This window comes from Phalacrocorax carbo, chromosome 9 (assembly GCF_963921805.1).
Source record: "Phalacrocorax carbo chromosome 9, bPhaCar2.1, whole genome shotgun sequence".
NCBI lineage: Eukaryota > Metazoa > Chordata > Aves > Suliformes > Phalacrocoracidae > Phalacrocorax > Phalacrocorax carbo.
Window position 1 is genome coordinate 35602148 of NC_087521.1, and position 22166 is coordinate 35624313.

Sequence of the window (22166 nt, forward strand, 5' to 3'; positions counted from 1 at the left end):
CCTGGTGAGGGACACGCTGGCATGAGCTACCCCAGCATGTGGCAGCAGAGCAGTCAGACATCGGGGTCCTGCGCTGGCACAGGCAAGGAGGGGGACGGCAGTCACACCAAGCTAGGTCCTACCAAGCGCGAAACGCAGCCAGGCCTCCAGCAACTGCCCAGAGAAACTATATTTTTTTTTATTTCAACAGAGTAGTGCTTGGTTACAGTTTAGTGAAGAACAAATAGGTACATTCATTGGCCACAGCTTCCTGTTGCAGCCAGCTGCTGCCGCCTGCAAAGCCAAAACACTGTTAAATCATACCAAAAAGAAAAAAATTTAATGAAAGGCAACTATGCATTAAAAAAGTCATTGTACTTCTCAGCTATAAATTACTTCAGTAAAACATGGGACCGGCTCCAGCAGGAGCAGTCAGTTTTGAAATCACCGGCCATCCGTACAAAGGAATAAAACCAAAACGCTTCCCCAGTCACTCACAAGTATGTTAGCAACGAGACTCACTGCCCTGACCTGCCCTCCTAGTGCCAGGAAGATCGTAGTGTTGTTGTGTGCTTCAGTGCAATATGAACAATGAGCCTGTAGCCCTTTAATTTTTTTATTTTTTAAATTTTTTTTTTTTGCACTACACTCCTTTCCCTCCAAAGAAAAACTTAAAGTGCTCCTAGTGCTTTGGAATTTAAGCAAGAACAGGGGCCACTAGTGTCACTTACTGTCTTTGGTGACTTATGGGAAAAGAAAGAAGGGCAACGCATCAAGTCCGGGTCCTTCATTAGCTTTGCCATAAGTCAAGCGGTGATTGAGATGGAGCAACCTGTTTCTGCCCCTCAGCCGGGGCACAGAGACTGGTCCTGTACACCACGTAAGGTGGAGCAGCCAGGAGAGCCACGGCAGTTGGGGCAGAGCTCTCCTGTTCAAGTACTAGAGCGAGAGGGGTGTGCCAAGAGCCATCATCTCGGAGCCTTCTCCAAAAAGAAGCAGGCGTTGCTCCTTTTTTGGGGCCAGCAAGAGCAGAGCAAGCGAGCAGGGAGAAGCCCACAGGCCAGCACAGACCACGCAGAGGGACAGGGTGTGCTCTGTTGCTCAGTGCAAGCCAGTTGGGAGCACATGGCAAGCAAGGAGAGGCTGGGGCTGCCTCAGGGTCCCTCTGGCACACAACACCAGCCCATCCTGCACCCAGAGCCAGGCAGCACCGCACCACTCCATGTGTGAGCAAGTCCTTCACCCCAGCTGGGTCCTTCAGTGTCAGACTTGGCTCCAAGCAGCAGGAGCAGCTCTGGGCAGGCTAAAAGCAATTCCAGTTCAGGTTGTCACTGGAGGCCCCTCCCTGGACCAGTGCCTCCATCCAAGTCTGTGTCCAAAGCTGCTTTGCTCATCCACACACAGGGCTCAGCAACAAGCCAGGAATAACATCAAGCCTCATCACAAAGAGCCCAATGGAGCCATAGACCAGGTCAAACTTGGCTGTTTTGGTTAAAGAGACAGAGAAACCTCCTCCCAGGCTGACCGAGCACACTCAAACCCCCTGTACACCACTAAGCCCTGCTGACACAGCTACTGGGGCAGCAGGAAGACCCCAGGCCCAGGGTCCTGCCCCACAGCAGAGGAGAGAGCAAGGAGCCCAGGGACCAGATCTCTGCTACTTCCCTCCACAACAGTGGGCATTGCCCCCACAAGCAGACAGACACCTCCTGTGCCTCAGCGGGGACCCCACCAGTTCACATTCACTTCAGGTTAAAACTCTTGGTTATCTGGTAAATGCAATTTAATACTGAGAGGGAGAAGGGGAGCCCCACTGCAGGCAACGAGGAGGAGGGAGCAGGACTGCTCACCACCCACCCATTCAAGCAGCCCTGGTTTTACAGACGCTTTGGGCCGCACACGTTCCTGCACACACGCTCTCGCTGAGCCAGGTCCAGCTCTGAGCTCTCCCACAAGGCGGCGGCCTATAAAGTCTTGCCTGCTCCCTTCCTCTGCCATAAGCTAGTGGGTTGGTTACAACGTAGTGATCTTAATGCCAGTAGGAGCACTTGATCTCGCCCTCACAGGCCTCTGCTAGGATATGCTTTGAGCTCAGCTTTGAACCTGCAAGTCGTAGGTAGGACAGTTCAGCAATCAGGTGCAACAAGGACCGGCAGTCAGAGCAAGACCACACTCAGCCCAGAGGCATCAGCCCCGCCGGGTGTGAATATGGCACAGTACGCTTTGACATTCACCACAGGAGGCCCTGCCCATAACGTGCTCGGCTGACGGAGCTTCACACTCCCAAGTGAGTCAGGATGCAGAGTACTTCACGGAACACGTCTTTGCAGGAAGACAGTGCCTCTCCCAGCTATGGATGTGCAATTAAAAGAGTAACTAGAACAGTCTCAGACCAAGCACAGTCTGAGCAAGATTCATTCCTTCCAAGTGTGCAGATAAAAGTGCAAATATGCATTTGATGTTTCTTTTCTAGTGAGGAAGCTCTGGTGCATTTAGCTGCCAACATCTTGAAGACCAGACCAAGAAAAAGCTTCCAGAGAGTTCAGCTTCACTTTGCTACATGGTACCTTAAAGTCACAGTTCTCTTGCTTACCGCCTGCAGCCATAGGCTCAGTCCCGCTTACAGCTGCGGCAGGTAGTGGAATGTTTGTGTCAATGAGTTAGATGCTTCAGGGAAGGAGGAAAGAGGGAAAAAAACAAACCAGATTACAGTCCTATACATGAATGCCACTTCTGGAAAGAAAGGGACCTCACCACCTCTTCAGTTCTGTGGTGCAGGGTATGAGCTGTGGTGATTATTCATCTCCGAGCTGCCTGTGGCAACCAGTAAGGGGGCACTGTCTGTAGCGGTTCCGCCGAGATGGGGACCCACCGTGTAGCTGTCATTGCCAGCCAGGGACCCATAGCAGCTGGAGCACTGAGGGGTAGCCAGGCTGTGGGGAGAGACAGAAAAAAAACAAACACAGACTCTTAGAGGTGAATAATTTGGCTGTGGCAAGCCTCTGCTGCTCGGAGGAACTTCTGCTCCCAGCAGTGACCAGGGTAGCCAAGCCTGCAGAAGCAGGCTATGACATGCAGGCACAGTATCTCCAAGGGACCCAGCTTTGAGGAAACAGGTACAAGAAGAGCATCAGGCCCCATGAAACTGGTCAAGAAGAGCTAGAAGCTCCAAACCCCTCGCTACCCCCAGGCAGGCAGAGGCCAGGCCCCCTGAGCAGCAAGTGAAGGACAGGGCTGTCCAGTTTCCCCCCACTGTTTTGCTGGGGATGCCAGACCATTCTCCCCCACACCAGGTGTTCCTGCAGGGCTCTGTCCCAGTTGGCTCCCAGAGGCCACATCCCTGCCAGGGCTTCACCACCGCTCACTTCCCAGTGGAGGGGCCCCTCTGGAGGACATTTAAGAGCCCTCTGTGCCCCCAGCTGAGGAAAGATATCAGCAAGATCAGCCCTCCTGGATGAGGCCTCCTGTCTGTAGCCGCTGCGCATTTCTACCCGTGAGCACCCAGTGCAACGGCCCCCTCTCCGAGCTGGTTGCTTCTAATAAAAATAGCTCCTTGTGAGCTGCCGAAGGGAACAAAACCCAGCTCAGTCAGAAGGCTCCTTGCCTCACCCACCTTGCCCAAGCTGCCTCTTACACCAACATTTTTTCCTAAGAGCAGAAGCCAAGAGCTCTGTTGCTTCCACACAGCGCAGCAGAATGGCAGCTGTGCTTTCAACTTGCCCCGCAGTGCTTACCCTCCTTCTCTGGCCCCAAGCCGCGACAAGTCATCATCACTGTCATAGCGCCTCGGATTGTCAAAGAAGTAGGCTCTGGAGCTGTAACTGTGACTATTGACCATCCCTGCAGGAGTCTGTCAAAGAGAAAGGAGTTAGGCCAGACATGAGGTATTTCTGACAGTCTTCCTAAAGTCCTGCCACCCCCACCCCAGGTGCTTCAGAGTCCTCAAGCTACAGCAGCTCACTCAGGCCTACCAAGTTCTGACTCAGTCTCTGAGCCCGGAAGAACAGCACCACAAAAGTCGTTGGCACCAGCTCCCAGAGGAAGAGGACCACTCCAAACACCACGTATTCTTCACTGCTCACTTCCACGTGCACCTGTGGGCAGAGGTTAGAGGTCTCTGTATAATCCTAGCCACCGGCAGAGCTACACAGCTCCTGAAGCTGGACACAGCTTAGGACTAGGAATGCAGAGAAACCCTTATGAAGGCAGGAGTCCCTAAAGCAGAACAGTGACCCTCACCTGACTGCTGCTACTGGTTTTAGTGAGAGTTCTCTTCAGTGTGCTACCAGGATGCTGTTCACTCCCTCCCCACACCAAAGCCTTTCCCTTCCACACTGCCACACCTGATTAAGCATTGCTTTTCTGCACTAGTTGACTCATTCCTCCTCTCCCCCAGAAGAAGAGTTGGCAGACTAAAAATGAAGAGCACAACAGGGAATCCCTCCTGAATAAGCAGCCAGATAGAGGAAGATTCAGGTTTGCTCTGGTGGAGAGAACAAGTGGGCTTCTCGAGGCATGAAAGCCAGCTTGTCCGGGGATTCAGCGAAACAACTCCGCCCTCCCCAGCCCACTTTGCCCCTACACACACCCTCACAGAACAGTTGAGTTACTGCCTTTCACTTCACTAGCTCTGCACTGGGGGTCACAGACACTTACCTTGTCTGAAAGGTTGTCCCAGCCATAGTTAAAAGGACCAGGAACATTGTCTGGAGATATGGCCACAGCTACCAGGTTATAGCAAGCCCTTGAGGAGTACAGAAGAGCGACTACAGATCCCACAAGAATAGCCTGGCAGACAGATGTTCCCTAGAACAGGAACAAAAACAGTTTTAGCACAGACCTTCCTACAAAGCTGCAATTCCCCCCACCCCTTAAATGCCTGAGAAGTTGCACAGGCAAGAATGACCTAGAACATTTGCATGTTGTTGCTAAAATATTCAGAGCCAGTTAAGTGCTTCCATGTGTGAAGGGTTCAGTGCGGTAGCAGAGCTATACAGCCAGTGTTGACAGGGAAGAGGGAAGACTTGAGGCACAGCAGCATCATTCTCAGGATCTTAGTTTCAAAATTGTGGTCCAGAGAGATGCAATCGCACCCACCACCTTATTGTGGTAGTCTGCATAAGGGCAACCAACACCATTAAGAAAATCTTACTGCTTCTACACCCTCATCAGACGCTACAGCAGAGACATCCACCCGGCTCACCCACTCTGCAGCAGTTTGGCACCCCCGACATCAAACACAGGGTTTGTCTAGGAAAAAAGCCCAAATATCTGGGGTGGGCAACTCAGAGCAGGCAGAAAGACCCAGCACCTGAACCCCAGTGCTGCTGTGGGGCGAACCAGGCTTTGCTGTGCACAGAGCAACATGCTAAAGGGTGGCTAGATGTTGCAGGACCGCTGCCTCCTGCCAGCTGTCCCATGCTGGTGAAGGGCAGCTTTCTCCACAGCATTTCAGACACAGTGCTGTCAGAGGGATAGCTGCATGACATTCCTGAAGGTCACGGTACCTACCTTTCCTGGATGGCTAGCCTTGGGAGAGGAAGCCACTTGAAGATCTACAGGTGTCTCCATTTCTTTGCTAAATACACCCACGAAGCCTTTTAACAGCTTCTGGTAGCCACCAGTCACTGCACAGCAGACACCAGTAAGCAGGCAGACAAACATCCCAGCAGCTGACTTGCCACTGTATTTAGAGAGACATTCAGCTCAGGAAGAACATCTCATTGACCTGCTCCATATCCAAGCTATGGGTATGCTAGCTCTGTTTTCCCAGCTTTACAGCACTCAGGACTGTCTTGGAAGAGTCAGTGTGAAAGTGCCGCTAACAGACAAGTACCTGTGACACTGCTGAAGCACAAGAATGCCGCCTGTTCTAGCACTGTTAGCTGAGCCCTTGGTATTCAGGGCAGAAAGGCTAGGGAAGCAAATCTCCAGCTGACAAGGACCACAGTAGAGGATCTGGCAGCAGTTCAATAGCACAGTCTCTTCTCAAGCATCAAATGGCTCAAACCTTCCTACCTTCAGTGGAGGCAGCAGCCTCACTGGGCCCCTCCAGCCTTGCTCTATTATTTTGAGTCAGCAGGTTCACAGCTGGAGTTCAGGAGGCAGGACAGCCTCTTCAGGCATTTGGGTAACACTTCTGCTCATCTCCACCCTATTTTTGCAGCTCCTCCACACCAAAGTCAGGAGATGCCTCCAAGGCAGGGAAGGGAGACATCATTTGAATGCAAGAGACCTTTACCAGACAGCCAGGTGGAGCATTCAACCTGAGAGCAGGCTTCTCTAGAGCATGTTGTACAAGAGCACAGCCCCACAGGCAGCTTCAGGCATGTAACTAGAGGAAGTTACTGCATTCATAAACTACTCCTGGGTGAGCTTGATAAGTTAATTAGTGTCCAGAGCCAGTCAGAGCTGGATACGTGGCCCATGCAAGCAGGGGTGCAAGCAGGTTCTCAGCTTAGTCATGGCTCCTCTGCCTCACTTCAGATCACCTGGCTACGATCTGCAGCCCCTGTGGACAGCTGTCACAAGAGCCAGCTAGGCAGCCACTCCCAGCAGCCCATGGCCCACACACCCTGGATTCTGGGCAACCACCGATGCTCTCTGCTGCCTAAGAGAGTCAGACTTCTATGGAAAGCCTCAGCTTCAACTTTGACAGCACAGCTCTAGCCACCCTCTCTCAGAGGACAGTCCCCCAAGCAGTCACGCAGCTGGCCTGCTAAGGAGCAAGGAGATGCCTCCAGCCAATGCAAGGCAGCCATCTGGATCCAGACTGTCTTTGTAGCAGTGTCTGCTGCAAGGTGGCTTGTCACCCTCTTCCTGAGGGGGGACAGAGCCATCCAACAGCCTCCAGGAGCTCTACGCTCCAGGCAGCGTCTTGCCTGAGCCAGGCACGGCAGTGCTTTAAGCCCATATTGATTCATCTGACTGAAGGCCCATCAGAAATAGTCTCTGCAAGAGACCTGACACCTGAAACACAGCAATTCAGAGCATATGGGGTGAGGAGCTACACTACTGGGAAAAGGCAGTCACTCAAAAGTACTAGGGCCAGGCAGCTGGCTTCCCTAAGCCTGACTAAGCTCAGGTGCTCAAGTTTTATCCCCACAGATGCTTCCAGGCTCATCAAGAGCCTGCTGTCTGCCCCCCCTCGGCAGGCCAGGTCCCTACCCTGCAATCACTGCCTTTGACAGGAGTGATACAGCTTCCCAGAGGAAGAGGCAGCAGCTCAAGCACACACTTAGCTGCAGCCTACTGCCACTGGCTTATCCACTTTCCTCCCTGCTTGAGAAGTGTTGTATATTTCAGACCCTCACCTGTCCTTCTGCTTTGGGGCAGGACCTAAAGCAACTTCTCCTCCCCTTTTAAGACACTCGTCACTGCCTCCAGCTCAAGCAAGGAGGCAGCTAAAGCTGGACTGCTGGGGGGTTCCCCTTTGCAGAGAATTATTATGTTATCTCTGGCAGATGCAATATGCTGCAGACTTTACTGTCCTTAGTGGCAATACACTGCAGAAACAGCATCTGCTACTCTTAGAGAACCCTCTCTTCCAGTCAAACCCTAAATTATACTTCTAAACTGGAAAAGCATTAGCAGCTCATGAGTCTCCTGTCATGCCAGCAAAGCTGCAGACAATGTATTCCCCTAAAACACAAAGGGCATTTCATTCCTACAGCAGGAGCATGCACTTTCTGGAGGGAGGAGTCCAAGAGCTGCCACAGCCACATTAGGAGGAGTATTTGAGCAGGAGTAGCTTGGCCACCAGGCCAGCATTGCTCCAAGTAAGCACACACAGACCTAGCTGATGATAGTGCAGTTCCAGCATAGTTGCTAAGGCATTTACCTTAGACTCGAGGTAGACATTCGCTGAAGACATCTTTCCCAGTTTGCACATGCAGCAAGCCAGCGAGATGGCACAGAGGATGAAGAGGCTGTCGTTGACTAGGGCACGGGCAAGGACGGTCCACCTCCGCTGGTTCTCCGGGACCTCACCGTGGATTAACATTGCACAAGTTAAGTTCACAACTAAGAAGAGGAGGCTGGTAAATATGGAGCCCAGGTACAACAGGACCCTGGAGAGACGGAGGGGAGAAAAAAAATGGAGTTCAAGTCAGACAAATCTAGGGTCTTTCTTCACTGCCCTGCTGTCTCATCAGGCAAGAGGACCTCCTGGCACGCCCAGTGCTCTGCTTGCTATGAAGATCAGACATCCCAGCAAGTTTCGGTGGTTGTATTGACAGCCCAAGCCTGCAGAGTATTTGTCTGAGCTGCTCTCGTAATCCGTGAGCAGTGTAAGTAGTCATGAGCTGCAAGACATCTTCTGACAGTCAGGTTCTTATCTTGCAGATTTTAAGTATTGCTCTAGCTCTGCATTAACTTCAGTCAATAAGCTGTGACTCATCACAACCACTGCAACTTCTTTACTGAAAGCCACTGGAGCTTGCATCTTCCATTGTGGGTTCCCCTGGAAATGGCTAGGAAACACCTGGGCTGCACAAATACAGGTCCAACCTATTGCTCAACCTTACCCTGCAGACCTCTTTGGGGTGGGACAGCTCAGAATGAGCTCAGGAGTCCATCTGGTTTGCTAGCAGCACCGGTATGGGACGCTGATGACATGTAGTGAGGCATGCAGCACACGCTTTAGCTTCCTTGGTACCCTTGAAGCTCCAAGGTACAACACTGATCCTTTGGCAGAGCAGAGCCAGGTATAGCGTTAGCTCTGTTCAGCCTTTGGGGTCTGAAGCTCCCATTCCTAGCACTGCAGTGCAAGTTCACCTTAAGCCAGGTTTGGAGGTAACGTTCAAAAGATATCACTTACTTGTATTTGTTGAATTCAGCTGCACATTTCACTTTGAATATGACCTAGGGGAAAGAGTTGCACATCATTACTTAACATGACCTACAGTTCTCCTTTAAGCTTAGTAAAGGTATATACAACAGGGGAGCCAGCATCCGCTCAGGCATCTTGAAGGACTCTAGATTATCTGTTAACACCAAGTCTTGCACTGGAGCTACTTGTATTCTTTTTCCTGCAAAAGCCAAGCCCAAACATAGGTGTTCAATAGGCACAAAACCATTTAGGTTGGAAAAGACCTTTAAGATCATTGAGTCCAACCATAAACCTAACACTGCCAAGTCCACTGCTAAGCCATGTACCTATAAAATTATTTAATAACCCATATGCAACAAGGACTTTAATAACAACCACACCTAAGGACTTCAAGAAAAGCAGGGAGTTTAGCACTCAGTAATCACTAAGATAATTCAGAAATATATTTCCTTTGCCCAGTGTTCTGTGCTGCATATTTTAGGGCCTCAATCATGCTTGATTTCTGTTAGAGAAGGCTGCTCCATCTGCCGTGCTTTAGCAAGACAAGTAGCTGATCTGAAGTAGCCCTCTGGTATTGGATTATGGACCTGCAGGCTGTAACAAGCATTTGGAGCTCGCAGCTCCTCCCCCCGAAGATGTTTGCAGGCCAAATACACCTGAAAAGTAACTCTGAGATGGTAGGAAGTCCTCCAGAGGTGGAAGGCCCAGCCTACCAAGTTGCATGGCACACTTGACAAGTATATGAGATGAGTCAGTCACAGACTATTTCAGTCCTCAGAGAAACATGCACTCTGTCCAGGAGTGGATCTGGGTTCTGTGAATCTTCTCACCACACAAGGAACTGGGAGACTCAAGCTGAAAGTTGCCTAAGAAGGACCAGTGCTTCAAAGCAGAGGCTCACAGGCCTCTCCTGAGACTGCAGGGGACTGGAGCCACGCCTGCACTCCCAGCCATTTGGGCTGGAAAGGCTGGAGGACAACCATCAGCTCACACTCAGGCAGCCCTACAGCACTCTCCCCAAGATGGCAGACAAGCCTCCATGTTCCTTGGGGCTGGAGGATGGCTCCTGCTGAAGCATACAGGGGCAGGACTTTTAGCCTAAGGAAGTACAGACAGTTTAGGAAGGTGCAGACACACTCCCAAGCCACAGCTAAGTTAGGAGCACAGAGGTCCTGCTGCAACCTCTTGCAGGTGACCAGCGCTCACACATGGTCAGGACAAGCAGCAGGAAAGCAGCATGCTGACAGAGCTCTGTGGAGCTCACTTGTCACACACTGATTCAGCCCAGCCATGGCAGGAACTGGGTTTTGTCCTGTAAGAAACAGATCCTGGTACAGACGCCACCAGGAAGGACCCCAGAGCTGAAGGTCACATTCAGTCTCAGACAAAGCTCGTGTCCTGATTAGACTTTGAAAGAACTTGGGAAGAGGTTGAGAGCCAGCCAGCCAGGACCAGCAGACATGTCCTCATGGTCAGCATAAAACCACTGTGGGGTCACTGCACCAGTGCGGAGGCTTAGTTTCACTGCTTCTGCAAAGAGTCCTACCCATCAGCTTCCAGACTGTGGCTGCAGTAAAGGATCACTCATCTCTTACAAGGCACCCTTAGTCAGCTTTTTTCTGATGGGATTTCTTGGCTCCTGCCTTCCAGTCAGCACTGAGGTAGCAATGGCACTCTGAAGCTTCAGAAGTCAGGCTCCTGCCAACAGGAGTTGCAGAGACATTTCAGGATTTGAGGGTCATCTGATCCATTGTAGTAGTTTCAAGCATTTGAAATATCTCCTACAGGGCATTGGTCAGCTTTAGCAACCTGTTCTGAGAGCCAGTTTCACTGTCTGGCTCCTCTCCCCCAGTCTGAGAGAAGACTAACTCAAGCAGCACTTTGTGGGGAACAAGACAATCCTTCAACAGAGGGAGGTACCCAGCCCCCATGGCAGAGGGGCACACAGCTACAAGCCATCCCTGAAGCCCTCTACTCTGCTGTCCCGGCCTGTTCCAGCCCAGAGCAGTACAGAAGTGTGGCATAATCCACACTGAGCCCCAAAGCCATCCAACAGGCCTTGGAAGGACCATGCAGTGACTTCAAAACAGAAGAATCCCTGAATCCTGCTCTGTCCTTAGTTTGCCTGTAGGCTGCATTCAAGCACTTCGGGAGCACTGGAAGACATCAAGGACATCCAGAAGGGAAACCTCTTGGTTCAGCACCCCTTCACGCAGCACAGGAATCCATCTGAGGTTTGTATTTCATCCTGACTCCCAGAAGAGCAGTCTGTAATCGCAGTCTCTGAAGAGCAGAGCTAACAAGTCCCTGACTTCTATTCCAGCAGATCACCCTGGGTGAGAACAGCCCCTCAGCTGAGCAGGGACATGCCAGTGGCTAACAGAATGGAGATGCTGGCTTCCACTGCTGCAGTAGCCCAATGCAAGACAGTCTCCCACAACTCTCCCCCACAGTCCCAAGCCTGGAGACACAAAGTTGTCTCAGGATTAAGAGCAGAACAGCAACCTGAGACTCACGCTTGGACTGCTGCCACTAAAGAGTGGTCGGAGACCATGGCACCAGCCTTACGCTTTTATTAGCCCCCAGGTATTTAGCCCCTTAACTTCAGGAAGAGAACAGGCACCGCTTAGTTTACAGTGGTTTGAGTTATGAAGACATGATAACTCATCTGAAGGTTGCTTTTTCTTCACAGAGGCTGGGTCAGTAGGTGACACTAGTAGCGTTCACAATGCACCTTTGGGTTCTCATCCTTGAGATAATCTTGCAAGCCTTTCAGTGCTGGACTAGCTCTGCTGCTTTCAAAGCTCAAGGACAGCTGATGGAGAGGGTTCTGCTGTGAAGCAGCCAGTGCAGAGCACTCAGGGTAGTCCTATTCCTCATAAAAATAGGAAATCCAGACGCCTGCCCTCAAACAGGTGCATTATGCTATGTTGCTAGTAGCAAGCCTTGCAAACTGAACCATTCCTTCAGTTCCCAGCTGAGAGGCCAGCCCCAGAAGTCATGCAGTTGCCTGCCGAAAACAAGGAACAGACATCTCTGCTAGCCCAGAGCAGCAGGACTGAGACTGTTTACTCCTAAGCAAGCCTTTTATAACAGTTAGGCAATACCCAGTTGTCTTTCTGGAGCCACAAGCCCTTTGAGCACTTCACATCAGCCACAGACTTGGGAGAAAGGGGTGGCCAAGAAGAGCTACAGACCTCAAAGTCCCCTGTGATGCTGGAGGCTTTTGTTTTTGTGATGAGTGGATATATTTCACAAAAATGAATACCTTGCTCGCATCACTGAGCCCAGAAAGTGAACTTGCTACAGGTTCACAGAACAGGTCTCAGAACATTGTTTAAGAAACACACTCATCCTTAGAAGGTGTACTGGAGGTGTCACAGCTGCTAAGAAGATGAGAAGTGACAGATGCTGTATCCCTCAGACGGCTCTAAGGACCACTTCCAGCACCTGTACAAGCCAGGACCTTAGCCCTAATGTTGAGCTTCAGACAGCACTTTACCTTGGTTTTAGTACAGCCAGTTGCAACAGATCTGAGAGATCCAGGAAAGCCAGAAACTTGTCCAATAGAATCAAAGTGTCTTTTGCTCCCTAAAGAAATCATGAGTTTGGGCTCCCCAGACCCAAGACAACCATGTCCTGCCTCAACATGAACACCGCCCTCACTCAGTGGCACGAGCATCCACAGACAGATTAGATTCCTTCTCCCACCACAGTAATTCAGCAGCAAGCGTCAGAGCAGAGCACAGACTATTTTGGGACCACACCCCATAGCAAGTGTTCAAGCCCCCACCCGCCCCTCAGGAAAAGCTGGAACTATCTGTGATGAGGATCTCTCACCATCCCCACTAATACTGATATCATCCTAGGCCATCGTGAGCTCAGGGTGCCACTTGCATGTACCCTCATTTCCTGGAACAGCTGGTTGCTGGCACGGCCACCTGTTAATTTGGGAACCATGGGGCCCATGGGAATCATCAACTGCAGGACAGAGGAAGTTCTGAGTTTAAGTGACCCCTTACCAGCCATCCCACTGAGGCAGAGGGCACGTGCTAGGTGTCTGCTAGGCAAGGAAGGTGGAAGAGGGCACGAATGGATGGAGGCTTTTCTGGTTTTCCATCTGAGGAGGCAGGAAGATACAGGAGAACAAGGACAAACAGCTCCCAGGCTGGATGCTCTTTCCATGCATGTCTGCTCCAGCACAATTAGAGCAGCAAGGGATGAAAGAGGCTGATGTCATCCCATCGATGGAGCACTTAAAGCAACCCAGACAGGTTGAGGGTTACGGCCACGCCAGTCTGGCGGAGCAGCCTGTCAGAGCTCACCACTTCAGCAGAAGGCCTTACTCATTGTTGCACACAGTTGCTGACTCCCAAGTGAGGCAAGGATGCCAAGCACTCAAAGAGGTCTTTGAAAGGGTCAAGATGGAGGTTGTTGTGGCTACGTTTCCATGTACTGTGCTCCTGACAGCGACCTGGGGAAAAGCAGGAACTGGCAGACTCTTGGGGAAGGTAGCGTTACTCAAGCAGATGTATAGCTGGCAGCAAAGGAGCTATCCCAAGAGGCAGAGAAGCACCCTAGGTTGGATATCTGAGCCACTGTTCTGCCTGTTTGAGGCAAGACTAGAAGTGGATCTGAGGAATTCTGACCTGATGTACTCTGAACTCCAGATTTCCTAGAAAGGAACTCATTCTGTTACAAGCTGAAGCAGAGAGGAAGAGATGCTCCCAAGGAAAAGGCATTACACCATTTGATGTTCCAGGTGGAAATAAGACAGTGACAAAAAACCTGTCACCACCACATAAGCATCCCACACACATTTTGTCAGGCCTCCATGTCCCCTCAGGGATCTCAGGGCCAAGAGGGGATAGGAAAAGCAGAGCCTCTCCCCATAGAAAGGAGGAATGCAAGGCAGTCTCATGAGTTTGAATTTCAGACCCAGAACAGTCTGGAGTGCAAAATAATGTAGTTTTCCATGGTTATTTGTTGTTTCCTGGAGCTCTTCCCCCACCCAGCACCATTTCATCCTCAGCTTGTACATAGCCCGAGGAACTCCATAAATCAAGCAAGATCAGCTCAAATAACATAGCACAGGACACATTTTCTTCCACTGCTTACACAGATGCCACCTCTCCAGCATCTTCACAAAGGAGGCACTGTGTACAAAGCCAGTTAGCCAGACCTTCAGCACAGACACAGCCTATGCTTTCATCTGAGGACCTCTCAGCCCAGGATGCTGCCTCCAGAGCAGCAGAGCCCCAACATCCTTCTACAGGTCACTACCAACTGGTCCTTAAGAACTGGGAACGGATGGGCCCTCCACAGCAGGTCCTGCTTGAAGTCACACCAGTGAACATGCCAGACATCTCTAGATCTAGAGCCACTTCAGCTGAACTGCTGTGGTTCCCCCATAGCTTCTCTCCTTCCTCCAGGTATAGATAATTTAGTTTAATTACACCCTAAGCCCCCTTAACAACTCCTCCTGCGCTTTAGGAGAAGCACTGAGCAGATCCAAGCCAGGCACACCTCAGCTACCAGCACATGGCACCCTTCTGTCGAGGAAGAATGGGCTAGTTTTATCAGCCTGTTCTCCAAGCAGGGGAGGCCAAATATCACTACTTGGCATTACTTTTGTTCTTAAGTGGAAGCCAGAAAAACACCAAAGGCTTTCAGTCTGCCTAAGCTGCACTCTTTGTCCAAACCTCTGGGCTTTCAGCACTTACCACCACTGTGAGATCACCCACAAACACCGAAGTGCTGGACACCCATTCTGCTTGCAACAGCCAAGCGTCAGACCCTCTCTGTAACTAAGCCCACAGACCCATTTTAATAAGTCATTTTAGCCTTTCCCAATCTAGATTCTGAGCTCTTATTCCCTCAGACAGGATTTCCCTTGGCTCTAGGTCTTCAAACAGAAAGAAATAGGGTATATTCAGGCAGGGTCTACTGAAAAACAGATATTGTGGGAGGAAGGGAAGCCTGGGAACCGATTTGAATTGACTTTGCCATTCCTTAAAGGAGCCTTCTAACAAGCCTGCAAAAAGGCAAATCTGCTGTCAAGTCAAGTGACTTGGAGGAAAACAGAAATCCAGCCACTTTGTAGGATCAGAACATGGGATCCCTTCCTCAGCTTGCCTTCCAAGGAACACAAACACCTACTAGTTGGAGCAATCAGTAGGTCAGGCTCCCTGTAACAGACAAGATGGATTATGCATGTTATGCACCATTTGTTATTTTGCTGCCACTCAATCGGCAGTGTATCTAACACGGACAGCTTTTGCAACGGGCATTTTATCCCAGCTTCCAGGTGTTTATGTCAGAGGGGGAAGAACCAAACAGCTCAACAACCCAATGCTCCAAGTCTCACATCATCATGTGAGCACTGATGTCCTCGGGAAAATGAAATCATAACTCCCATCAGTGACACATCGGAGCGATGGAGCGATTTCGCTGTGTGTTAGCGATTCCTTTGTGAGGCTGGTGAACAGCTGAGAGCTGCAGAGCAAAGAATCTGAACAACAACAACAAAGCTGGAAGGAAAGTACTGCCTATTTATGAAACAAGTCACCAAACTGAAAGGCAGGCAAGCAAAGGGCTGCTCACAAGAAACTGGAGCAGAAACAAAATATTCAGAAGAGGGAGGGGAAGGGAGAGCCAAGGCTTTAAAAAGATAAAGACAAGTGAAAGGACTAGAGAAAGAAGGATAAAAATCACAAGATGAGTGATGGGAAACCCAGAAAAGGAAGAATACAGCTCAGCAACAATAACAAGCAGCTCCGCACTGTCCCGGTAGCAATCATTGTGCTAGGAAGGGGCCCACCTCTCCAGCCCCCGGCTGTTGTCTGAGGAGACAGGGGGATCTCAGGGCTTTTGTCTGACAACAAGCCGCAGAACAACAAGCCCAGTTCACAGCGGAGCGGAGAGATGGAGAGAAGGAGGGAGCGCAGCAACAATAGCAGAAGAGGCTCTAGCTGGTGACGTAATGGTTGGCATCACTCCAGGCCAGAGCAGCCCCTGCTGCTGCCACTTTCTGGTCCCCTCTAGAGAAGGGGAATCAATTAAAAAACAAAAAGATGCAAAACAGTACCCCCCCAAGAGAGCCCCCGTGGCACCGCCACCCCTCATAGGGCTGCAAAAGGGGGAAAGCCCCACCGGGGAGCAGGGCACATCTCTACGCCCCCCCAAACCCCAGATTCAGGGCATGAGCCTGCCTGTGTCCCCCCACCCCGTGCCACCCTACAGAGCCTGCATCCGAGGCACACCCCTGCACCCCACGACCCTGAAGCTTCGGTGATTCGCACTTTTTGTTCACCCCCATCCCACCACCAAACCTGGATTCAGTGCATACTCTCTGTGCTTCCCCCCCAGCCTGGATTCAGGGCACACCCCTGCATCTCCCCCACCCACCCCGAAGCCTCCACACCGAGGGCAGACCTCTCAGCACCCTCTCCCACCGAGCCAGGTCAGGGCACAGCTCCCCCCCCCAGCAAAACCCCCTCCATCCCACCCCAGAGCCTGGCTTAAGGGCACAGCTCCCCACACACAAAAACCCCCTCCATGCCACCCCAAAGCCTGGCGTCAGGGCACACCTCTCCAAACCCCCAAGTCTGAAGGGGGGGGGGGAACTTACCTCAGCGAAATAGAGGTTGAGGAGGCAGAGGCTGGAGAAGAGCAGGCAGCCGGGCAGGCAGTAGAGGAGCCAGTGGGCGAAGGGCTGCTGGAGGCGGAGGGCCTGCAGGGAGTTCTGCAGGTAGAAGGAGAAGAGGGTGGTCCTGAGGGCTGCCCAGAGGAGGCAGAGGAAGAGGCAGAGCGTGTGGTAGCTCAGCCGCCGCTCCCGGTAGTAGAGGAGCAGCCAGAGCTGCAGGTAGGCGAAGAGGAAGAGGGCGGCGTAAAGCGCCGTGTGGAGCACGGTCAGCCCCAGCTCCACCGCGTAGGGCACGGCGGCCCCCTCAGCCAGGGCCGCCCCCTCAGCGAGGGCCGCCGCCGCCGTCGTGCTCATGGGGCAGCGGGAAGGCAACGGCCCGCCAAGGGTCGCGGCGCCCGCCCCTGCCCTCCCCTCAGCCCCGGCTGGACACCCCCATGCAACAAAGGGGAGCCCGCGCGCCCGCCCGCCGCCAAACAACTCTCCGCCGGGGACAATCAGCTGAGCCCGATTATTTGAGGCGCTCGCTCCTGACAGCGCGCGCTCCCCATTGGCTCCCCGCCGCACCGCCCCCACCGCGCCCATCCTCTTCGCCGACTGGTCGTAACCGACTGTCACTCACAGACGCCCCCGTCGGTCTCTTCTTTGCTTCTTGGGTTGCCGCCGCCGCCCGCCTCCTCGTTCTCGCTCCCCGCCTACCTCCGGCGGCGGGAGGCGGCACCGCCCCCCACCCTTCCCTCTCTCCCTCCCTCGCTACCCCGCCCACTCTGGGGCGGAGCGCGCGCGGCGCCGCTGGGTCTCGCGCCGCGGGGCGCGCGCGGGCGTGGGTGCTCCTTGCAGCGGGGTGCGCTTTGCAGCGGGGTGCTCCTTTCAGCGGGGTGAGCCTTGCAGCTCCAGGGCCGGCCCTGGGGAGCCCCGAGCAACTGGGGGTTGGGGGGCAGCTCTAGGGGTCCCCGCAGCAAGAGGGGCAGGGAGCATCTGCCCTGGGTCGGCTACCTCTGGGGGCTCGTCTGGGGTTCCTGTAGGAAGCAGGGGGCTTTCCTAAAGGGGTCACCGGAGCTGTGCAGGGGATCTGGGCACCCCCAGCAGCCTGCGTGGGTGTGAGGGGGGTGTTGTCTTTTCTGTATGGGCAGCGATCCCTGTGGCTGTAGGGAAAGCTCAGGGATCACAGCAGTCCCGTGAACAGCTGAGAGACCCCTGCTACCGAGACGTCTCAGCTCGGGTCTCAGAGATCCCACCGCTGGAAGGGCCGGACTGGCACAGACCTGCCAGCTTCATTTTTGGCATCCCATTGCCAGTGTGTAAGACAAGGCCGCCTCGCAGATTCTCCAGCTGCACAGCCAGGCCGCCGACCTCAGGGGGCTGCTGGGGCCAAGGGGAGACCTGGATGCGTGATGCTCTCCTAGCAGCCGTGGTGGAGGGACAAGGACTTCAGCTCAGGACACCCAGGTAGGTGACATCCATAAGCCATCTTGGAGGCAGCTCGGCAATGTCCATCGTCACAGCGCCAGCTGCTTTCCAGGGATTTTGGGGGGGCTGATCCCCAGGGACAGATTAAATGGGGGCAGCGGTGCGGCAGCAGTGGGGGATGCTGCGGGCTGTCTGCTGCGCACGGGCATCAAAGCGCTCCTCTCCCAGCATGGGCAGAGGGAAGGGCTGCAGCGTGTCCCTCCTGCAGCCTTGGCTAGCAAGCGAGGCCCAGCAGGGCTACTGGGTGCTGGGAAGTGGGTCCTGGAAGTGAAAATGAAAGTGAAACTGTCCGGGAAGTGGCAGGAGATGAGGCAGCATGGGAGCATCACTGCAAAAAAAACAGTGAGGCAAAGCACGCTGGGCAGCAGGCTGGGATGCACTTCGATGTCGATGTGTTTCCCACCTCTGCTGCTGATCCTTGGGAAGGATCCCTGCGCTGCAAGATGCTGCTCCCGCCACTCACCGCAGCCGCCCCTGTAGGCACCCTTGTCCCCTTGACTGCAGGCCCGTATCTTGCATTTGCACTGAAAATCAGGCCTCTCTGGTGCAGGGGGCCAGAGGCTGGGGGAGAGGCGGCGGCGCAGAGTGGAGCTCCGTTATCATCTGACATGATGTGCCAGATGTGCCTCCGGTCTCGTGAGCTGCCCTGGCATGGATTTGCACCGTGGGCTGATTACGCAGCAATCTGCAACGTCCTTAAAACGCTGCTGGATGAAAAGTGTGCCTGTCTGTGCACAAAAGGCCTGGCAGCGCTCCGGCTTGAAACAGCCTTTGTGGATAAATGCAGGATAAATACCTCCACAGCAAGGCTCTGGTTTCTGCCTGGAAGCAGCGCACGAGTCTGCTGTGCGTCCCAGCGTTTCTGGGAGGCTTGTCGGGGTGTCCAGCACGGGTGGAAACATTCCCACAGCTGTAGGGACACGGCTGTGGCAGCACACGATGCGGGGGCACGGCTGCCAGAGCCTCGCAGTTGCAGGTTGCAACCCCTGCCTCCTCCGCAGGCTGCTGGAGAGAAGGGACAGGTGGGAAGGGCCAGCAGGTATTTTGGACGGATGATTGCAGGCCCATCCCAAAGTGATAGGGAGCAATCTCAACGCTGTCCCAGCTCCAAGTGCTGAGGAACAGCAGCTTCTTGACCTTATTCAAGTCAGTCGGGTCAAAGAACTTAGCTTTGGAAAATTTGGAAGGAGCTGGGTTGAGCTCCTTTCCAGCAAAACTGGGCAGTGATAATTAACCTGACCTGTCTGCTGCTTAGGAGGAGGCTGGCGCTGGCTGCTTTCTCAAAGGTGAGCAGGAAAGGGGAGCATGTAGTGAAAAATGTGCAAAAAAATTGCAGTATTTGGTAAGGAAGTGAGGTTATTGCTGGGCAGCCACAGGATTCCATAAAACTAACAGATAACCCTACCCGGCAGAAAAAAAGACTTAAATATTGCTTGACTTCCGCGATATTTCAGCAGTTGTCAGCAGTATATGTTCACGGTTATCAGGCAAGTGACTTGGAGTTGCGTGGTCTTCTGATGAATTAAAAACCCACAGGACAAACCTACCCCTCCCCAGGCAGCGAAGTGGCTGCAGGGTGACAGTTTCACATAGTGAGTTGTCACCAGAGAGTCAGCGCCATCCAGATATGCTTCAGTGGGATCCCAGGGTGCTTTCTTTGGCCCCCAAGAGCCAATTTATCATGTCTTCAGGAGAAAAGAGATTTGCAGACAATACAGCTGTTGGGACAGCTTCCGTCTTGGGGCAAGCTGGCTGCAAGCAAGTTGGATGTGTTTGGGAAGGGTTTGCTGGTCGGGCAGTGACGTGTGGCGGAAGGGATTCTCATGGATCCGCAGAGCAGAGGGCTGGAACGGAGAGCTTTTCAGGGAGTTTTTCTGGATCCCCTAAAGGAAACCTGTGTGCATGGTCCAAAGTGCAAGAAGAGCTGTCAGTGTTATGCTCTCCCGTGCATTTTTCAGCAGCAGCAGCAGCAGGCGGCTGATTTGGGCTGGGGCAGAGTGCTTCAGCCTGCTTAGCTTGCTGTAGCTCAGGAGTTGAGTTGGCTCCGCATGGATGTTGCGTGTCCCCTCTGCCAGCAAATCTGGGAGGGCAGCACATTGGTTAACTGCTGCAGGAAGGGCATGAAAGGCAGGCGAGCGCGGCTGCCAAAAAACAGTACCAGCTGGGTGCGTGGTGAATGACCTGCTGCAGCAAAAGGCCTGATCTGTGCTGATCGCCACAGGAGAGGCTGAAGTGGCTCCTTTTAGGAGCATCCTAAATGCTCCTGATTTAAGAACATCTGCCTTAGGAGTTAAAACTTGTTAACTGAAGGTTCTGCAGGCTGGAGGATACCGATATCACAGAATCACAGAATCCCAGAATCCCAGGTGGGAAGGGACCTCAGGGACCATCTAGTCCAACCTTTCTAGGAAGAGCACAGTCTAGACAAGATGGCCCAGCACCCTGTCCAGACAACTCTTGAAGGTGTCCGATGTGGCCGAGTCAACCCCTTCCCTGGGGAGATTATTCCAATGGTGACTGGCCTCAGTGTGAAAAATTTCCCTCTGGTGTCCAATCGGAATCTCCCCAAGAGCAACTTGTGTCCATCCCCCTTGTCCTCTCCATGGGACTCCTTGTAAAAAGGGAGTCTCCATCTTCTTTGTAGCTACCCCTTAAGTCCTGGCACATGGTGATGAGATCCCCTCTGAGCCTCCTTTTCTCAAGGCTGAACAAACCCAGCTCTCCCAGCCTATCCTCATATGGCAGCTTCCCAGTCCTTGGATCATCCTGGTGGCCCTTCTCTGGACCCCTTCCAGCCTGTCCACATCCTTTTTGTACAGCGGGGACCAGAACTGCACACAGCACTCCAGGTGTGGCCTGACAAGCGCTGAGTGGAGCGGGATGATGACTTCTTTCTCTCTGCTGGCGATGCCCTTTTTGATGCAACCCAGCATCCTGTTGGCCTTCTTGGCCGCAGCAGCCACTGTTCGCTCATGTTGAGCTTCCTGCCCACCAGGATCCCCAGGTCCCTTTCCACAGAGCTGCTCTCCAGCCGGGTGTATCCCAGTCTGTGCTGCACTCCCGGGTTATGTTTTCCCAGGTGCATGACCTTACACTTCTCCTTGTTGAATATAATGAGATAAAACAAAGGGGAAGCAGCAGTGTAACATATTTGGACCACATAAAGCGTAGGTTTTTTGTAAGAAGGTAGTTGAACACCAGGAGGAAAATACCCTGCTGAGTGATGTGGGAGATTTTACATCACTGGCATTTAAGTCCAGGCTGGTGGTGTTTCTCCAGGGTTCAGGGAGGTCCATGGATGATGGAACTGGTACCCGGCTGGCTGTGCAGCCCAGGACAGTGGTTCTCCCTTGCCTTGTTTATCTTAAAAGCCACCTCACATCACCCTCTGTTGAATGAAATATGCTGCAGCTTCCTCAGTCATAAATATTGGCAGCCAGGGCCTTTGTGAGCAAGGTGTCAGGGAAAGCAGATGGGAACACAGAGGTGATGCTGGGATCCCAACCCGTGGTTACCGCTGCAGGATTCCCAAGCAAAACTGATGCTGCACGAGCAATTTATGCCAACACAAGAGTTTGTGCTGGGTGTCTCTGGTGTATTTGGTTATATTTTAGGTCATCTACAGTGGCCGTAACCACCTTTCCTGGCTCTGTCTTGGAGATACGACAGTGAACACACCAACCAGGTCTTCCATACCATCTATGCTGTGCTAGGCTGCCCCGTGGCTCGTGGGCTTAAGGGTTTCCCAGCAGTGACACATTGCTGGTTCACACATCCCTGGTATTTTCACACATCTCTGATAATCCTGCAAGTGGCTGCGGTACAGGGTTCTGGCTGTTTCCAGCCCTGTGGTGTTAATTTGATGTCGATGGAAAAAAGGTGACAGAGGAAATGACCTAAAAGCTGAATATTCAAGTCTGGATTGATGGGGCACAGGGGCAGACAGGGCTGATTTTGGGAGAGGTGCAAAAAGCAGCGGTCACACAGGGATGTGGAGAGGGCAGAAGGTGGACGCTAGAAAAACTACAAGAGCCAGAGGAGGCATGAAGAGTGATCGGGGCTGGGTAGAAGCTGGAGTTGTGTTTTAAACTGCTGGCACCCTCCAAGTATACTGCCGTGAGGTCTTTGAGTCATTGAGGGCTGCTCCTCTTGTCTCCTTGACAGTAAGCTTCCCCATTTGACCTGGGCTGGTTCCCACATGCCAGGATTGAGTTTATTTTTCCATCCTGCTGTAGCCAAGTTTGT

The 22166-nt window shown here is 52.7% G+C and overlaps 2 protein-coding genes across 5 annotated transcripts in view; one reads left to right on the forward strand and one right to left on the reverse strand.

Annotated features, from left to right (window-relative positions):
* Positions 1–154: 154 nt before the first annotated feature.
* GPR137C (G protein-coupled receptor 137C) lies at positions 155–16916 on the reverse strand. The gene is made up of 7 exons (XM_064461144.1): positions 16440–16916; positions 8798–8841; positions 7820–8048; positions 4636–4785; positions 3951–4073; positions 3714–3829; positions 155–2912 (listed from the first exon to the last, which is right to left on the reverse strand). The coding sequence occupies exons 1-7, from the start codon at positions 16806–16808 to the stop codon at positions 2741–2743; spliced, it is 1203 nt and encodes a 400-aa protein (XP_064317214.1). The 5' UTR covers positions 16809–16916; the 3' UTR covers positions 155–2740.
* A 295-nt stretch (positions 16917–17211) lies between these two features.
* TXNDC16 (thioredoxin domain containing 16) overlaps positions 17212–22166 on the forward strand; it is a 43009-nt gene continuing 38054 nt past the window's right edge. The window contains exons 1-2 of one of the 4 annotated variants that reach the window (XM_064461124.1): positions 17212–17329; positions 17585–17900. The gene's annotated coding sequence lies outside the window, so the exon portion shown is untranslated. Of the gene's footprint in view, positions 17330–17390; positions 17901–22166 lie in introns of those variants that run through there. The other 3 variants (XM_064461125.1, XM_064461126.1, XM_064461127.1) reach the window with 3 other exon arrangements.

Excerpts from the sequence above, each read along its gene's own strand:
- GPR137C (XM_064461144.1), bottom strand. The coding sequence starts at position 16,808 with ATGAGCACGACGGCGGCGGCGGCCCTCGCTGAGGGGGCGGCCCTGGCT. Across the intron at positions 8,049-8,797 it reads GCTGAATTCAACAAATACAA|GGTCCTGTTGTACCTGGGCT; the intron begins GTAAGTGATATC and ends CCGTCTCTCCAG. Across the intron at positions 4,786-7,819 it reads ATGTCTACCTCGAGTCTAAG|GGAACATCTGTCTGCCAGGC; the intron begins GTAAATGCCTTA and ends TTCCTGTTCTAG.